At 32.8% G+C, this 20,504-nt stretch overlaps 2 protein-coding genes across 2 annotated transcripts; both read left to right on the top strand.

Annotated features, from left to right (window-relative positions):
* Positions 1-281: 281 nt before the first annotated feature.
* Positions 282-2,651, top strand: LOC146936826 (putative F-box protein At3g21120). Its single transcript, XM_085751427.1, has 2 exons — positions 282-369; positions 976-2,651. Exon 2 carries the CDS (start codon positions 976-978, stop codon positions 2,320-2,322), a length of 1,347 nt encoding a protein of 448 aa, XP_085607553.1. The 5' UTR covers positions 282-369; the 3' UTR covers positions 2,323-2,651.
* Positions 2,652-13,314: 10,663 nt separating this feature from the next.
* LOC146936827 (putative F-box protein At3g21120) lies at positions 13,315-15,680 on the top strand. Its single transcript, XM_085751428.1, has 2 exons — positions 13,315-13,518; positions 14,123-15,680. Exon 2 carries the CDS (start codon positions 14,123-14,125, stop codon positions 15,470-15,472), a length of 1,350 nt encoding a protein of 449 aa, XP_085607554.1. The 5' UTR covers positions 13,315-13,518; the 3' UTR covers positions 15,473-15,680.
* Positions 15,681-20,504: the final 4,824 nt, after the last annotated feature.

Raw genomic sequence — 20,504 nt, forward strand, 5'->3', positions numbered from 1 at the left:
GTTTCTTTTTGTTTAAACAAAGTCTGTTTTGTTTTTTATTAAAAAAAAAAAACAAAGTTTGTTTCTTATCTTCAAATTTAAATAAAATTTTGTTACATATAATGATGATTTAATTTTTTTTTTTTGTTGAGGTAATATGATAATGATTTCATGAAGAGTTAAAATTCTATAAATAATATGAGTATTCTGCCTCTGCAAATATGACAGTTTTGGAGGGGGAGGCAGTAACCTTACTCGATTCCATTCACTTTGCTGATGTTAACGGATGGGATCGGGTTGTCTTCGAGTCCGACTCAGCTGTTAACGGATGGGACCGGGTTGTCTTCGAGTCCGACTCAGCTACTGTAGTGCAAGCTCTATCGTCTCCAGGTCATGGTGATTCAGAATCTATGCTTTTGTTTCTAGTATTATTTATCAAGTTATCTTTACATTCAAACTTCGAGGTGAAGTTTGTCAAGAGACAAACGAACATGATTGCTCATACTTTAACTAAGGCGGTCTGTTATTGGGCTAGTCGCCGTATTTTTTTATTATTATCCTTCTTGTATTGAACATTTGTTGATTAAAGATAATAGTTAACTTTGCTTTTGTAAAAAAAAAAAAGATGAGTATCCCTAAAAAAAAAAGATGAGTAGTGTATTTAATATTTATTGATTATTTCAAAAAAAAAAAATTATTGATGTTATTATATTATTTCCTTCCAAAAAAAAAAATTGGTATAATAATATTAGCTCAAATATACAGTCACGTGATATGATTTTATTTTATTTTGACAAAAGATGATATGATTTTTATTTATATAAATAATATAGTATTGGGTGTATATAAAAATAAAATCAGTCGAATTATATTATTATTATATATATTGTAACAAAAAAAAAAGATATTATTATTATTATTATATATAAGGAAACATACGTGGTAGCAGGTGTCATCGCTTTCTCAAACCCTTTTCTCTTCTTTCTTTTGTTTCAGATGGAGATGTCATCGCTTCTGACCGCATCGTCAAATGTTGTTCAGGTTAGCAGCAATCATATACCAGATGATATTGTCTTCTCTATTCTCTCTAAACTTCCTTTTAAATCTTTGAAGCGTTTTGAATGTGTACGTAAACCTTGGTCCCTCTTATTTGACAACCCTTGTTTCATGACTATGTACCTCAACTATCTTTTAACAAGACCATGTTCTTATTATGATGATACATCTCTTCTCCTACATCTTAGAGAAGATGATGACCCACAAGAGATACGCCAAATTTATTATTATTTGTATTCTCTTTCTGGTGAGAGGTTTGAGAATAGAGTCAAATTAGATTGGCCAAAGGCTTTGACCGAGGATGTCTATCGACTTCAAAAGGAACAGTGTGTCCGTCCTATAGTTTTGAGAAGACCACTGGTACCAGGATGGTTTGTTCCACATGTTCATCCAGATGAGGAGGATGATGACGACGACGGACCATTTCAAGAGGATGATAATGGTTTTGAAATTTTACATCCCCTTAGTTTTAATGGTATTCTTTGTCTAAAAGCTGAATTCTACGGCGAAACGAGAGTTGTATTGTGGAATCCAACTACCAACGAATTCAAACTCATTCCTTTGCCTGAGAATAATCCTTCTTGGTATGTTTCGGCCGATCATTATCAAATCGGTTATGATCATGTTAAAGATGATTATAAGATGATTGGCTACACAAAATATTCTCCAAAATTTAACCCTAATCGTGTGCCATCTGATCAATTTTGGGAGATCTATAGCCTACACAGTAACTCTTGGAAGAAAATTAATGTCGACATGACTCCTTCTTTTTCGATTCGTAAACGAGTGTACTTGAATGGAGTGTCTCATTGGTGGGATAAAACAGAAACAAATACGTATTTGGTGTCGTTTGACTTCTGCAAGGAATCTTTTATTACAACACCCATACCCTCTTATGTAGATGACAGTTTGGATTTTAACTTGGTCCAGAGACACTTGATGTTATTAAACGGATCTGTTGCTTTTATGTTACATTATACAGAGACATCAACAATTTACGTTTCAGTTTTGGGTGAACTCGGTGTAAAGGAATCATGGACTAAGCACTTCGTTGTTGGTCCCTTACCTTGCCTCGATCATCTTATTGGAGCTGGGAAGAAGGGGAATATACTCTTCAGAAAAAAAGACGGTGAACTAGCTTGGTTTGATTTAAGTACCGGGATGATCGATGAGATTGGTGTCACAACAGAAAGATTCTATTGCAAGATATTATTCCACAAAGAAAGCCTTCTTCCAATTGGAGGAATATATACAAACGGCATTTTCTTAACTGAGATGTTTTGTTAAAATAAATCGTTTATTTGCTTTGTATGCATGCAAATATGCTACTTGGTGTAATTTTGTATTATTTTTGAGAGAAAAGTTGCAGAGAGTGAGAGAACATTTAGTCTAATTTTGTATTTTTGTCTCAATGATTTGAAAATTACAAAGGCTATTTATTATACTAGTTTCAATGCAGTTGCTAAAATCAATTTGGTAAACGAAATACACAATTAACTTAAATCTTTATTAGACTCTCATTCACTCCTTAGATAGCTTCTTTGGTTTTGAACATAATAGGTTACACTCATTGCCAGCCAATAAAGGAACTCAGCTCTTCTCATAAGAGGGAGTGCTTTTTGGTTAATCAACTTCCTTTATATCTTCTTCATTGTCCCTTTTGTTCTCTCTCAAAAATATAACTCTAATGAAATCCATGAACGAGTTGTTGACTTGAGAAATACTTCATAGTGCATTTGAACATTTGGTATCTTACACTTAGAATCCAGTGTTGACGTCCTTACCCATCGTATTATGCGTCGTTTAATTTCTTATTTATCACCTTCTCCAGAAAGCAATTTTTTTCTTTACTTTTTGACAAGTTTTATATTTTGTTACTCGAAAATTGATTAAAAAATCACACCAGCAAGAAATGGTTGCCACTCTCGCTTGCTTTCACCCCAATGCACTTAACTTCGTATAATCATATTTTCAGGCAGTGGCTTAAACTGCTAATTTTACATTTCCGTGGAATATTCTTAGCGTATGGATTCTGATTCTCACTTTTTAAGGATGTAGTTAGATCACCAAATCAGGGGCTTAATAGTTCTAGACTGAATTGAGAATTAACCTAAGCATACTGGTATGCATTTTTAAGATAAAAAATTGAAATATTTAGTGGATAGATATTACTATATTGCTTTAGCATTAGGTTATGATATGCTTTTGTGAATCCACGTGTTTAGAAGTTGTTGCTCGCAGCATTAGCTAGGAAGAGTCTGAATTGATCAAATCAGTAGATTATCTACTTGTCAAGTTGTGATCATATATATTTATGGGATAGTTGCTTTCTGTATCGCAACATAATTGTTAGTTTGATGACAAAGAATCTTAGATTTCATGAAAATGTGTGTATTTAATATATTGTAAATTGAAATGTTTAACTTTTTAAATAAACGTATGTATTGGGATAACTTTTTTATTTAAAATCTTTAAAAAGTATTCTTAGGACACTCGTTAGCAAGATCTTTAACAAAACAAAGAATGATCCTAATGATGGAATATTACATTTTGGGTGTGTTTGTTCAAGGTTTGTAATATGATTCCCAAGAATGTGAGATTGGAAATGCAACATTCTCATGTTTGTTTCAAGTTTTGAAAATATGTTCCATGGTGTGAACTGCCTTACTTGTTTGTCAAGCTAGTTTTCCTTAAGAGGCATTGTTTATACTTATTTTGTTCCAACAAAAAGTACACGAAATGAATTCTATTTTTTGACTCAAAGAAAATGGATTCTTTACCCTTTGAGATTTGGTAACTGTAAGGGTCCATTTTGTTTGAGTTTTCGGAAAGGAGGAGAGGAAGTATTTTAAACTTTTGACTTTTTTAAGCATCACATAATATTTTTGTGCCCATAATCTTTCATTCGTTTTACATTGTATTCTTTAATAACGATTACGGTGAAATTCGAACCACAATAATCTTTCATTCATTCATTTCGCTCTCTTCTACTTATGCAATGGAATGATCTATATTCTATACTCTCCTTCGTAACAAAATAACACATATTGGAAAATGATCTAGAAAGTCAAATGTATTTGGCCTAAAATTTAGACAAAAACATATAATTTTCTGGACCTATTTTGTTTATATTTCAATAAAAATTACATATGCAGTAAGCGAAGACAAACAAACTGTGAAAGAAAAATAAAAGAAGACAAACAAAAAATTCATTATTGAAATTAATAGCATCCATCTGTATTATTGAAAATTAAACAGAATTACAAAAGGTGATGGAACCATCATCTCTCATACAATATTCTCATATTTTTCAACAAATAAAATCTAGATTTCCGAGAAGCAAAAGAGCCATTTCCCACCACATCTCTTATTCTATTTGGAGCTCTGTTAAAATTTAAAAATGAATTTTCTGTCATTCTCGATGATTCTTGTTGACAGGTGGGGGCATTGATTTCTGGACTGATGAGTGGTGTGACCCTCCTCATTGTGACTCTCTACAGATTCCACCAACACTATCTTGTTTGCTTACTTCTAAAGTAAGCGATTTTACCATGAATCACTCATGGCCAATTCCTGATGTTGTAACTCAGAGATTTCATGCTATTACCAATCTTGTACAGCATGTTACAATCCCCATTTATGGTGATAAGGATCAAACAGGTTTGGAAGTGTGGGAACTTTGGAAATCTAACCTTCAAGGAAGTATTTCTTTTCAAGGCTAATCACTCTCAGCAATTTGGTTTGGGCCAAATCAATTTGTGGCCTCTAAATCAATGACGTTTTGGAGGCTGATGCATAACAAAATGCCAGCAGATGAATCTTTGATGACCAGAGGCTGCAATTCTCCGTCTATGTACTCACTCCGTGGCTCTCACTCAGAATCCTCATTTCACTTGTTTTTCGAATGTTCCTATGCAGTGAATATATGGAATGGAGGTGGCTTGCTTCAATTCTAAACATCATAATTCAGTTTTCCTCTATGAAGGATATTTGGAACCTTTGTGAAAGAAACTGGTCCACTCAGTGTGAAATAGTGATCAAACAAGGTTATCAAAATCGAGACTTTACTTCAAGTCGAAAGGGAGTAGCAAAATCGGGACTCGTAAAATCGCAATCAAAATCGAAGGATTTTTTACTCAAGGACTTTTGTAGAATCGATGTAGGATAGCAAAGTCGGGACTCGTAAAATCGCAATCAAAATCGAGGATTGTACCAAAATAAAAATAATGTTAAATATATGTTATAAATTGCATATAGTCATAAATGACTAAAGTTCAAAGTCCACAAAATACATATACATAAATGTGGGTTCGAAGTCCACAAAATACATATACATAAATGTGGGGGAAGTGAAAGAATGAAATTTTTTAGCCTTTTGGGTATTTATAGAACGGGTCATGGATTCAAATCAGGTCAATTTACGAACTGGGTCAAAAATTAACCCTTATCAAAAAATGAACAAAATCCTTCAAAATCCATCAAAATCCTGCGATTTTGAATGGATTTCACGATTTTATGCGATTTTGATAGGATTTTGTCTGTTTTTGGGACTTTGCTATGGACTTGAGTCGTTGAAGCTACACAAAGTCGCAAAAACCAGGATTTTGGGAATTAAGTCGGGTTTTTGATAACAACGATCAAAGCTGCCATAATTAATTAGCTGAATTCTATTTGGCATGCTTGAACCAAAAAAAAGATTTCAAAATAAACTGATACACCGGAAAACTGCTGTCAATATGGTTATATCTTCAATCTCTTTGTGAGGGAATAACACTAATCAGAATACCACCGATGTGTAAGGGTTCTCGAAATTGGGAATATGAAATATGGATAATTGCAAATTGATTATTCATTCAAAGGCAATGTTGTTGTGAATAGTAGTAACTTCCCAAGAAGGACCGGAGAACCGTGGATAATATTGATATAAATAATTGAGCAATAAATAAAAGGACAGAGATCTCTGTATGAATATAAAAGTTAAGCAGTAGTAATTAATAAGGACCAGAATATTCTAGATGCAAATTATATAGTTAAATTATAATCTAAATAATCAATACTAATGGTTAGATGAAGGACCAGAGAACTCTGGATCATAGTCACCTGGTTCGCAAATTCGCCTTGGTACGTGGTACGGGTTCGGGTCTGCGGTACGCCACTCTCAAAGAATTGGGTTCGATAGGGGGTATACATAGTCGATACGTTATTCGGTTCGTTGTGAATAAAATAAATTATTTAGTTAAAATACTACATGTATAAAAATATTAATATCCTTATATTCGTTCAAAATCCGAGTGCTATTTACCACGACAAGAAGTTTCACGGAATCACGAACCTTTCTAACTTGGTTATGATAAATATCATTTCAATATTAAAAATAAAAAGTGATTTTGGCGAAAAAAACGGCGATGGTAGTGTCATTCTTGATTGTTCGTTTTTAAAGCGTTCGTGGTATATGATATTTCTCAATGATAAATTACCTTTGTTTTTTTTTGTTGTTGCTAATAATGATCAAATACCTTTACATTGTGCGTTAAAATGTCCTCATGATCTTAGCTCAATTGCTAGGGACAATGCATAATATATGCATAGTTTGGAGTTCAAACCCTGACCAACACCAAAAAAAACATTGTGCCTTAAAATATACCTATACATAAATTAAAAAAATAGAAAAATCATCAATCAATCAATCAATTTTAGCATGATTCACAATTCATTATGTACGAATGAAAAAAAAAATCTGAATATCCAATCTATATGCTCAAAATAGACGACATTCCTTAGTTTTGATTTTTGAAGTTATTTTCAGTTTCACTTTAGTCCCTTAAATTTTTATCGTTTTATTTTTGTCCCTTGACTAGTAAATGTTAAAAATTTGACCCTTAACGTTTTTAGGTTCTATTTTTGTCTCTTAAATTACAAACACAATGCTTGAGAAAAAAAGAACATAAGGCACAAATTTTTTTATTTATTTTTAAACCAAAAAGGGGTAGCTAGCAAAGTGCTAGACTACCAAAAGTATATTAGATAGAGAACAAAATACAAAGGAAAAGAGGGGGGCCAAACCAAACCTCCTTAATGAGTAATAAACCTAAAGTTAGGTATTCCTAACTTGTTTTGTACAAAAAAAGAAGTGAGGCTATTAGGAATTTGCATCCAAATGGAAGGAACATTACAAGATAAACCTAAGTTAGCCAAGTGGTCCACGCATTGGTTACCTTCCCTATAGATGTGTGAGATAATAAAATTCATATTGCTGACAGTGATCATGCAATTCTCCCATCTATTTTTTAGCCTCCAAGGAACTAGTGCTTTGTTCTTGAAAGCATTTACAACTAGCATAGAATGAAGCTCAAGCCAAAGATTGTTCCAGCTGAATTGTTTGGCCAACTCTATTGCTCTCAAAGCGCCAGAAATCTCTGCAAAATACGCGTCTTCTTTGCCGGTGTTTTCAGCAAAACAAAGAAGGAAGTCTGAGTTATGGTTTCTAAAAATTCCACCACATCCAGAAGTATTTGAATTGGAGGACCCATCAGAATTGCATTTAAACCAATTTGAAATAGGCGGATGCCATATTACTTCTATGATCTGAGGAGCTCTAGGGGGATGCAAATTAATATTGAATTTTTTATGAAAGCAAAATCATACAAATTGGAATTGGAAGTAGCAAGAGTATTATTACCAGAAAGGGATGTACTTGATATAAGATTTGCTATAGAGGTTCTCCAATGAATTTTTTTGTTGTTGAATCTACTTTGATTACGTGCAAACCAAATCACATTGAAGATATTGATCATAACAGCAGTAATTACAAGCTTTCCTTGAGGGCTAGAGCACTTGTTAATGATGGACCACATGTCTTCTTTGGATTGGAACTGAAGTGACCAATTTAAACAAGAAGCAAACCAACTTCATATGTGTACAGCGTACTGGCATTGAAAAAAGAGGTGGAAAGTTGATTCTTCTTGTACATAACATAAGGAACAAATTGAGGGAAGATGACACCCTCTGGAGGCCAGCACTTCATCTGTAGGAAGTTTATCCAGCATCATTCTCCAAACAAGAATGGATTTAGAGGGGGGGATATCTTTTGACCATATGATCTGCGCCCATTTAATCTTGGGGAGATGGTGTTTTTTTGAAGGCATATGCATCTTTCTGAGATAAATCACCTTCGGAGGAGTGCTTCCAAACTAGTTTATCTCTCTGATTTCCAGAAGGAATGATTACTTGTGAAACAAGGGACCTCAAGTTGGGGAAGTATTGATTCAATTCATCTGAGATGTTCCAACACTGATTCACAATATATCTATCTAATTTCTTTGGTAAAAGTTGCACCAAATGATCGGGCAAGTTATAAGTTTGAGCAAGCACCTGTCCGCACCAAGAGTCAGACCAGAAATTTATCTGCTTTCCATCACCTACAATCCAAGAACAATTATCCTTGATAACATGAAATTTAGCCTTAACGCCACTCCAGATAGAAGAAGATATATGATGAGTGATGCATATGTGATCTCTAATAGCTCTACTTCTGATTATGTTTGCCCATTGCTCATCTGATTGCATTAAGTTCCAACACATCTTCAGGTTTGTAGCTTCATTAAAACAAATTAGAGATTTAATCCCTAGAACGCCCTCATCATAGTCTGCACAAATTTTTCTCCAGGTTACTGTCACCATCTTTCTCTTTGTAACATCACCGCTCCAGATGAAATTTTTTATCCACTTTTCTATATCTCTGAGAATCTTGATTGGCCAGGAATAAATTGACATAGTGTGCCCAAGCATGCTTTGGACCACTCATTTTACTAGCTAAATTCTTCCTGCAATTGAGAGGAGGGATGCTTTCCACTTTGCAAGCTTTGCTTTCACCTTATCAGCAATTGGTTGGAAATGTATGCCTTTAGGCTTCCCTTTAAAAATAGGAGCACCCAGGTATGTGAAGGGGAGGGAACCTACATTAAAACCTAATAGATTGACAATATTATTCATTCTATTGTTAGTAATACCCCCAGAATATATGAATGACTTCCTAATATTCATGATTTGGCCAGAACAAGTAGCATATCTGGTGAAAAGAAATTTTAAATGACCCAAACTTGACATCTTCCCTTTGCAGAACACCATTAAATCATCAGCATAAAAACAATGGGAGGGAATGCTATTGTTTCTTGAAGCAGCAATAAGATCTATCATACCTTTATCTGCCAAAATGGAGATGCTCCTACTTAAAACCTCTTCAGCTAGAAGAGGGGACAGGGGATCCCCCTGTCTCACACCTCTATTACAATTAAAAAAACATGTTGAGCTCCATTAATAGAGATGGACATCATAGATGAATGAAGAATAGTGTTGATCTAGTTATAAAACAACTCATTGAAACCAAAAGTTTTTAGAACAAGCAGCAAGAAATCCCAATTTAAATTATCGAATGCTTTAGTAACATCAATTTTGAGAGCAAGGTTTCCCCCAAAATTTTTGTCATCCAAAACATTGATAGCTTCAGATGTAAGTGCAATACAGTCTCTAATGTTCCTTCCTTGTACAAACCCTCTTTGCTCTTTTGAAATAATACTTGGAAGAAAAAAAAAATAAGGGAAAAAAATTAAACGAAAAAAAGATAGGGATCAATGTGTCTATGGTTTGTAAACAAAACAAAAAAAATTAAGTATGTAAAATCTAAAAATAACTTAATGCATCAAAAATTGAATTTAGCATAGAATAAACCTTGCAATTTTTATAAAAAACACTTTATCAAACATTTGTCAAAAAAAAAAAAAAACTTTATCAAACCATTTGGGCATCAATGGAGGTCTACAAAGACAAATATTTAGAAGAGGTCCTTTGACGTGTGCCAAAAAACTTTCTCTAGCACGTGATAATTCAAGTTAATATATTTACATTTATTTATACGAAAAATTGTAGACGAATATAATATAAATTATAAACAAGGGCTAAATAAAAACTACATCAAGTCTTTGGTATATTTCCAATCAAAAAAAATTTCATACCATACTTCAAAAGAAAAAGATAAATAATATTAAAATAAAAATTATCATGTTCTTCGCATACACCCTAGTATTAATTCTAGTACGCGTAAAATATTCATTCATTGGCAAATGACAAGGGAGCATTTATTATCATCTTTTATCTCTTAACAAAAAATAGAAAAGAACTTTTATTCCAAAAAATAAAAATTACCCTATTTTTGATAGAAAAAAATTCTATTACCCTATTTAAGACAGACTAGCTGATGTGGATATGTATGAACCACTGCGATCATATGTGATATGTGGATATGCTTTGTTGATGTGTTTGAACATGGATGCTTTGTTTTGGTGAATTATTTGGAAAAAGATGGTTTATGTAAAAATAGAAGAACTTTGTCAAAATGAGTTTTCTTGATCGGATAACTTGCAAATGGTTTTAGAAACATGATTATATGATGAAATGAAAATGAAATGATGATTGTTGGGTGTTTGATATGTTGATTATCATGATGTAGTTTTATGTCGTCCTTTATGTGATTTATGCTTTTATGAAACGATGTTGTTTTTTTGGTGGCGATAATTGTTGATGATGTTTATGATGATGACTCTTTTGATGATCATGACTTGTTGATTGTGTGGATGTAAATGCTTGATAATGCAATGGTGGGTTTTTGGTGAAGATATTATATAATTGAGGGATTATATAATATAGTGTAATGAATTTTGTATTGTCGAGTCTTTAGGTGAAGAACATAACCGGAGGGAGTTATGTTTGAACATAGTCGGAGGGATCTATGTTAGTACGTAATTGGAGGGCACTGCATAGTGGAATCTCGGTAAAATTTTCTCCGAATCCAAAAATTGGTACCACGTGCATCTAAAAGAGTCTAGAACATTGCATGCACTTGAAGTTGGGGAAACATGTCATACTTGAATATGTGACTTGGTGAATATGTGAATGAGTGAAATTTGGTGAATATACGAATTTGGTGATTTGATGAAATATATGAAATTTGTGCTTGGTGAATTGTGTCACTTGGTGACTTATGTGATTGGTGAATAATGTGAATTTGTGTAGAGATGTGTACATGATGATGTTTGTGATTGTTGGTTACACAAGTGGTTCTATAAATATAACACTTGTGCTGAAATATTGAGGAGATGAAACACTTAACCTAATTCTATAAGTTAGAAACCCTAACCATCGCTCTCTAAACCTAGTTTATCTGAATCTCCGTTGGAATTGGCTAGCACCGGTCATCAGAGAAGTTATGTTCGTGTGGACTGAGTAGAGGCATCGCTGCTTTGCTTTGCTCATGATTAGAAACATTTCAGCTACAAAGGTTCTGCTCTTCAAGAGGAAAACACATGAATCTTAATGTGTTTAAGTTTCTGTTTGATTTGTGATTAATATTACCTCCACAATGTTAATTTCAAACTCATTCAATGTATGAAGAACCGTCATAGGTATCTGATTCTCAAGTATAAGCATGTCACGATTTATATATGGCGTAAGATAAAGTTTCCCATGTTCACCAAACACATGATCACTCTTATCATAGTCAATCGGGATTTCACATTCATTATTCACCCTCAAAATCTCCAAAATGAAACAGCCATCAAGAATCGTCATTTCAATGAATTTTGATGTGTTGTTTGTCCAAATTGGATCAAGTGACTTGAACGAGTCTCTCAATATTTGGCCACTTGATTGAAGCATTGGAATTTAACAACTCAATAGGCTTTCCACACCTCTTTAAAAAATGAAGGAGGGCTAGATGCTTGTGCTTTTCCATAAGCTTTAAATTTTCCTCCCCGTAATGGTAAGGACCAAAGGAAATTGCATCGGGTTTGAAGGCATTTTGGTTCAACTCCGTGACTTGTGAGGCTTCTCCTACTGTTCCTTCTCCTTAGCTATTGTAGGACCATTGTTCTTGATCTCCTCATTCATTTGATCAAGCCACTTCATTTCTAACTCCATGTATGCCTAAGATCTAAGGTGTATCTAACTATCTTCATATCTTAAAATATATACTAACTATGCTAATATATAATATTCTGAATCTTATCTTTAGTACATTGAAAGCAAAAATAAAATATTCACTCCATTAGCTGTAAAACTATTAATGTCTAATTGGAATCTTCTCTTTATCTTGCTTTACGAAAAAATTAAAATTGAAATAATCTTCTTTTAACAGAAAATTAAATAACTTGATACAAAGAAATATATCTTACATTTTATATTTCCTTCCATACTTCTTTACAATACCTTATCATCTGTATGAAGAAAAGAATATCTGATTAAGCCTGTAACTAGCAATTTAATTAATCATATATATAAGGGATTGAAGAAGTATATACATTAATTATTGATTGATTGCAAGTCCAACGTGATTAATGTGAAGCATCAGACATGCATTCACCTCTAAAAAGAAGATATTTTTAAATTAAAAATACGGAAAGCAAAACAACAGCTTTATCTTTTTTGTTTTTTTTTACAGAATCTATAATATTTTTGTTTTGTTTTAAACAACGGCCTCGACTTTATCTTAGTGCTTAAGGGACTTGCGAAGAAGTTTAAAGAGAAAATTTTATCAAAATAGATTTTGATAGTTTCAAAAGTCAGACCCGACAAAGTTAATTTTGGATGGGGAATGTTTTGAGGTAATGTAATTTTTTGAGGGAATTGAAATACTTTGAGGTGAATTCCATAGTTTGGATGATAATTTGAAGAATTTTTAAAATGATGGAAATTTATGAAGTATTTTTTTCAAGTGAAATTTAGAGAATTTCAAATTTCTTCATTGTTATAATTTTTCAAATTTTGCATTTTGGTCCTCAAATTTTCAAGGAATTGTTAGATCTTTTGTCAAGTCTATTTTTCTGTGGGTTTGGCCGGTCTCCTTTCTAGAACTTTCCTTTATCTTTCTCACATTCTTCTTGAATGTGAGAAGTGCTAGCTAGTTTGTATTTCTGTTATGTGTTTGATGAAGAGTTGGATGAAATTATATGACGGGTAGAGTTTAATACTCTCTCCATTCCTTTTGTCAATCATACCCTTTGTTAATTACTCTTATCTTTTTCAATCAAACTAATTAATGCTGCATATTTAGAAAACTAAAGTTTCTTTTTGTTTAAACAAAGTCTGTTTTGTTTTTTATTAAAAAAAAAAAAAACAAAGTTTGTTTCTTATCTTCAAATTTAAATAAAATTTTGTTACATATAATGATGATTTAATTTTTTTTTTTTGTTGAGGTAATATGATAATGATTTCATGAAGAGTTAAAATTCTATAAATAATATGAGTATTCTGCCTCTGCAAATATGACAGTTTTGGAGGGGGAGGCAGTAACCTTACTCGATTCCATTCACTTTGCTGATGTTAACGGATGGGACCGGGTTGTCTTCGAGTCCGACTCAGCTGTTAACGGATGGGACCGGGTTGTCTTCGAGTCCGACTCAGCTACTGTAGTGCAAGCTCTATCGTCTCCAGGTCATGGTGATTCAGAATCTATGCTATTGTTTCTAGTATTATTTATCAAGTTATCTTTACATTCAAACTTCGAGGTGAAGTTTGTCAAGAGACAAACGAACATGATTGCTCATACTTTAACTAAGGCGGTCTGTTATTGGGCTAGTCGCCGTATTTTTTTATTATTATCCTTCTTGTATTGAACATTTGTTGATTAAAGATAATAGTTAACTTTGCTTTTGTAAAAAAAAAAAGATGAGTATCCCTAAAAAAAAAAGATGAGTAGTGTATTTAATATTTATTGATTATTTCAAAAAAAAAAATTATTGATGTTATTATATTATTTCCTTCCAAAAAAAAATATTGGTATAATAATATTAGCTCAAATATACAGTCACGTGATATGATTTTATTTTATTTTGACAAAAGATGATATGATTTTTATTTATATAAATAATATAGTATTGGGTGTATATAAAAATAAAATCAGTCGAATTATATTATTATTATATATATTGTAACAAAAAAAAAAGATATTATTATTATTATTATATATAAGGAAACATACGTGGTAGCAGGTGTCATCGCTTTCTCAAACCCTTTTCTCTTCTTTCTTTTGTTTCAGATGGAGATGTCATCGCTTCTGACCGCATCGTCAAATGTTGTTCAGGTTAGCAGCAATCATATACCAGATGATATTGTCTTCTCTATTCTCTCTAAACTTCCTTTTAAATCTTTGAAGCGTTTTGAATGTGTACGTAAACCTTGGTCCCTCTTATTTGACAACCCTTGTTTCATGACTATGTACCTCAACTATCTTTTAACAAGACCATGTTCTTATTATGATGATACATCTCTTCTCCTACATCTTAGAGAAGATGATGACCCACAAGAGATACGCCAAATTTATTATTATTTGTATTCTCTTTCTGGTGAGAGGTTTGAGAATAGAGTCAAATTAGATTGGCCAAAGGCTTTGACCGAGGATGTCTATCGACTTCAAAAGGAACAGTGTGTCCGTCCTATAGTTTTGAGAAGACCACTGGTACCAGGATGGTTTGTTCCACATGTTCATCCAGATGAGGAGGATGATGACGACGACGGACCATTTCAAGAGGATGATAATGGTTTTGAAATTTTACATCCCCTTAGTTTTAATGGTATTCTTTGTCTAAAAGCTGAATTCTACGGCGAAACGAGAGTTGTATTGTGGAATCCAACTACCAACGAATTCAAACTCATTCCTTTGCCTGAGAATAATCCTTCTTGGTATGTTTCGGCCGATCATTATCAAATCGGTTATGATCATGTTAAAGATGATTATAAGATGATTGGCTACACAAAATATTCTCCAAAATTTAACCCTAATCGTGTGCCATCTGATCAATTTTGGGAGATCTATAGCCTACACAGTAACTCTTGGAAGAAAATTAATGTCGACATGACTCCTTCTTTTTCGATTCGTAAACGAGTGTACTTGAATGGAGTGTCTCATTGGTGGGATAAAACAGAAACAAATACGTATTTGGTGTCGTTTGACTTCTGCAAGGAATCTTTTATTACAACACCCATACCCTCTTATGTAGATGACAGTTTGGATTTTAACTTGGTCCAGAGACACTTGATGTTATTAAACGGATCTGTTGCTTTTATGTTACATTATACAGAGACATCAACAATTTACGTTTCAGTTTTGGGTGAACTCGGTGTAAAGGAATCATGGACTAAGCACTTCGTTGTTGGTCCCTTACCTTGCCTCGATCATCTTATTGGAGCTGGGAAGAAGGGGAATATACTCTTCAGAAAAAAAGACGGTGAACTAGCTTGGTTTGATTTAAGTACCGGGATGATCGATGAGATTGGTGTCACAACAGAAAGATTCTATTGCAAGATATTATTCCACAAAGAAAGCCTTCTTCCAATTGGAGGAATATATACAAACTTTTCTTCTTGTTTTCACCCACAATATATATGATTATGTCTATTAGGATTTAGCCCAGTACACAAAATGGTGGCTTGTCAAATGCCCATATCTTCGATATTAAGAATTTTGCTTTATCAATTTTATTTTGAAGGTTTACTCTCAGTCACTCTATCTGAAAACTTATATGGTTATATGTTTCAATTTCAATTGTTAGAATGATCTTTTGTATATACTTATCACCTCCAATTTTATGTTAGAATGATCTTTTGCATATCTTCATCTGAACTTCATTACATTCTACTCGAAATATCTATGCAACTATGCTTAACTTTGTACTTAAGTTTTTTTTCTTTTATGTTCCAAATTAGCTAATAAAACCGAATAACAAAAGGTTGAATTTCAAATGTACAGAAAATTGTGTACAAGTATTTAATGTCAAATAACAATAGTTTATAATTAAGTGGAGCTTTTCTGTTTAGCATTTTCTTAACTGAGATGTTTTGTTAAAATAAATCGTTTATTTGCTTTGTATGCATGCAAATATGCTACTTGGTGTAATTTTGTATTATTTTTGAGAGAAAAGTTGCAGAGAGTGAGAGAACATTTAGTCTAATTTTGTATTTTTGTCTCAATGATTTGAAAATTACAAAGGCTATTTATTATACTAGTTTCAATGCAGTTGCTAAAATCAATTTGGTAAACGAAATACACAATTAACTTAAATCTTTATTAGACTCTCATTCACTCCTTAGATAGCTTCTTTGGTTTTGAACATAATAGGTTACACTCATTGCCAGCCAATAAAGGAACTCAGCTCTTCTCATAAGAGGGAGTGCTTTTTGGTTAATCAACTTCCTTTATATCTTCTTCATTGTCCCTTTTGTTCTCTCTCAAAAATATAACTCTAATGAAATCCATGAACGAGTTGTTGACTTGAGAAATACTTCATAGTGCATTTGAACATTTGGTATCTTACACTTAGAATCCAGTGTTGACGTCCTTACCCATCGTATTATGCGTCGTTTAATTTCTTATTTATCACCTTCTCCAGAAAGCAATTTTTTTCTTTACTTTTTGACAAGTTTTATATTTTGTTACTCGAAAATTGATTAAAAAATCACACCAGCAAGAAATGGTTGCCACTCTCGCTTGCTTTCACCCCAATGCACTTAACTTCGTATAATCATATTTTCAGGCAGTGGCTTAAACTGCTAATTTTACATTTCTGTGGAATATTCTTAGCGTATGGATTCTGATTCTCACTTTTTAAGGATGTAGTTAGATCACCAAATCAGGGGCTTAATAGTTCTAGACTGAATTGAGAATTAACCTAAGCATACTGGTATGCATTTTTAAGATAAAAAATTGAAATATTTAGTGGATAGATATTACTATATTGCTTTAGCATTAGGTTATGATATGCTTTTGTGAATCCACGTGTTTAGAAGTTGTTGCTCGCAGCATTAGCTAGGAAGAGTCTGAAAAGATCAAATCAGTAGATTATCTACTTGTCAAGTTGTGATCATATATATTTATGGGATAGTTGCTTTCTGTATCGCAACATAATTGTTAGTTTGATGACAAAGAATCTTAGATTTCATGAAAATGTGTGTATTTAATATATTGTAAATTGAAATGTTTAACTTTTTAAATAAACGTATGTATTGGGATAACTTTTTTATTTAAAATCTTTAAAAAGTATTCTTAGGACACTCGTTAGCAAGATCTTTAACAAAACAAAGAATGATCCTAATGATGGAATATTACATTTTGGGTGTGTTTGTTTCAAGGTTTGTAATATGATTCCCAAGAATGTGAGATTGGAAATGCAACATTCTCATGTTTGTTTCAAGTTTTGAAAATATGTTCCATGGTGTGAACTGCCTTACTTGTTTGTCAAGCTAGTTTTCCTTAAGAGGCATTGTTTATACTTATTTTGTTCCAACAAAAAGTACACGAAATGAATTCTATTTTTTGACTCAAAGAAAATGGATTCTTTACCCTTTGAGATTTGGTAACTGTAAGGGTCCATTTTGTTTGAGTTTTCGGAAAGGAGGAGAGGAAGTATTTTAAACTTTTGACTTTTTTAAGCATCACATAATATTTTTGTGCCCATAATCTTTCATTCGTTTTACATTGTATTCTTTAATAACGATTACGGTGAAATTCGAACCACAATAATCTTTCATTCATTCATTTCGCTCTCTTCTACTTATGCAATGGAATGATCTATATTCTATACTCTCCTTCGTAACAAAATAACACATATTGGAAAATGATCTAGAAAGTCAAATGTATTTGGCCTAAAATTTAGACAAAAACATATAATTTTCTGGACCTATTTTGTTTATATTTCAATAAAAATTACATATGCAGTAAGCGAAGACAAACAAACTGTGAAAGAAAAATAAAAGAAGACAAACAAAAAATTCATTATTGAAATTAATAGCATCCATCTGTATTATTGAAAATTAAACAGAATTACAAAAGGTGATGGAACCATCATCTCTCATACAATATTCTCATATTTTTCAACAAATAAAATCTAGATTTCCGAGAAGCAAAAGAGCCATTTCCCACCACATCTCTTATTCTATTTGGAGCTCTGTTAAAATTTAAAAATGAATTTTCTGTCATTCTCGATGATTCTTGTTGACAGGTGGGGGCATTGATTTCTGGACTGATGAGTGGTGTGACCCTCCTCATTGTGACTCTCTACAGATTCCACCAACACTATCTTGTTTGCTTACTTCTAAAGTAAGCGATTTTACCATGAATCACTCATGGCCAATTCCTGATGTTGTAACTCAGAGATTTCCTGCTATTACCAATCTTGTACAGCATGTTACAATCCCCATTTATGGTGATAAGGATCAAACAGGTTTGGAAGTGTGGGAACTTTGGAAATCTAACCTTCAAGGAAGTATTTCTTTTCAAGGCTAATCACTCTCAGCAATTTGGTTTGGGCCAAATCAATTTGTGGCCTCTAAATCAATGACGTTTTGGAGGCTGATGCATAACAAAATGCCAGCAGATGAATCTTTGATGACCAGAGGCTGCAATTCTCCGTCTATGTACTCACTCCGTGGCTCTCACTCAGAATCCTCATTTCACTTGTTTTTCGAATGTTCCTATGCAGTGAATATATGGAATGGAGGTGGCTTGCTTCAATTCTAAACATCATAATTCAGTTTTCCTCTATGAAGGATATTTGGAACCTTTGTGAAAGAAACTGGTCCACTCAGTGTGAAATAGTGATCAAACAAGGTTATCAAAATCGAGACTTTACTTCAAGTCGAAAGGGAGTAGCAAAATCGGGACTCGTAAAATCGCAATCAAAATCGAAGGATTTTTTACTCAAGGACTTTTGTAGAATCGATGTAGGATAGCAAAGTCGGGACTCGTAAAATCGCAATCAAAATCGAGGATTGTACCAAAATAAAAATAATGTTAAATATATGTTATAAATTGCATATAGTCATAAATGACTAAAGTTCAAAGTCCACAAAATACATATACATAAATGTGGGTTCGAAGTCCACAAAATACATATACATAAATGTGGGGGAAGTGAAAGAATGAAATTTTTTAGCCTTTTGGGTATTTATAGAACGGGTCATGGATTCAAATCAGGTCAATTTACGAACTGGGTCAAAAATTAACCCTTATCAAAAAATGAACAAAATCCTTCAAAATCCATCAAAATCCTGCGATTTTGAATGGATTTCACGATTTTATGCGATTTTGATAGGATTTTGTCTGTTTTTGGGACTTTGCTATGGACTTGAGTCGTTGAAGCTACACAAAGTCGCAAAAACCAGGATTTTGGGAATTAAGTCGGGTTTTTGATAACAACGATCAAAGCTGCCATAATTAATTAGCTGAATTCTATTTGGCATGCTTGAACCAAAAAAAAGATTTCAAAATAAACTGATACACCGGAAAACTGCTGTCAATATGGTTATATCTTCAATCTCTTTGTGAGGGAATAACACTAATCAGAATACCACCGATGTGTAAGGGTTCTCGAAATTGGGAATATGAAATATGGATAATTGCAAATTGATTATTCATTCAAAGGCAATGTTGTTGTGAATAGTAGTAACTTCCCAAGAAGGACCGGAGAACCGTGGATAATATTGATATAAATAATTGAGCAATAAATAAAAGGACAGAGATCTCTGTATGAATATAAAAGTTAAGCAGTAGTAATTAATAAGGACCAGAATATTCTAGATGCAAATTATATAGTTAAATTATAATCTAAATAATCAATACTAATGGTTAGATGAAGGACCAGAGAACTCTGGATCATAGTCACCTGGTTCGCAAATTCGCCTTGGTACGTGGTACGGGTTCGGGTCTGCGGTACGCCACTCTCAAAGAATTGGGTTCGATAGGGGGTATACATAGTCGATACGTTATTCGGTTCGTTGTGAATAAAATAAATTATTTAGTTAAAATACTACATGTATAAAAATATTAATATCCTTATATTCGTTCAAAATCCGAGTGCTATTTACCACGACAAGAAGTTTCACGGAATCACGAACCTTTCTAACTTGGTTATGATAAATATCATTTCAATATTAAAAATAAAAAGTGATTTTGGCGAAAAAAACGGCGATGGTAGTGTCATTCTTGATTGTTCGTTTTTAAAGCGTTCGTGGTATATGATATTTCTCAATGATAAATTACCTTTGTTTTTTTTTGTTGTTGCTAATAATGATCAAATACCTTTACATTGTGCGTTAAAATGTCCTCATGATCTTAGCTCAATTGCTAGGGACAATGCATAATATATGCATAGTTTGGAGTTCAAACCCTGACCAACACCAAAAAAAACATTGTGCCTTAAAATATACCTATACATAAATTAAAAAAATAGAAAAATCATCAATCAATCAATCAATTTTAGCATGATTCACAATTCATTACGTACGAATGAAAAAAAAAATCTGAATATCCAATCTATATGCTCAAAATAGACGACATTCCTTAGTTTTGATTTTTGAAGTTATTTTCAGTTTCACTTTAGTCCCTTAAATTTTTATCGTTTTATTTTTGTCCCTTGACTAGTAAA

This window comes from Medicago sativa, chromosome 3, assembly GCF_051527215.1.
Source record: "Medicago sativa cultivar Bolivia chromosome 3, Bolivia_mono, whole genome shotgun sequence".
Taxonomy (NCBI): Eukaryota; Viridiplantae; Streptophyta; class Magnoliopsida; order Fabales; family Fabaceae; genus Medicago; species Medicago sativa.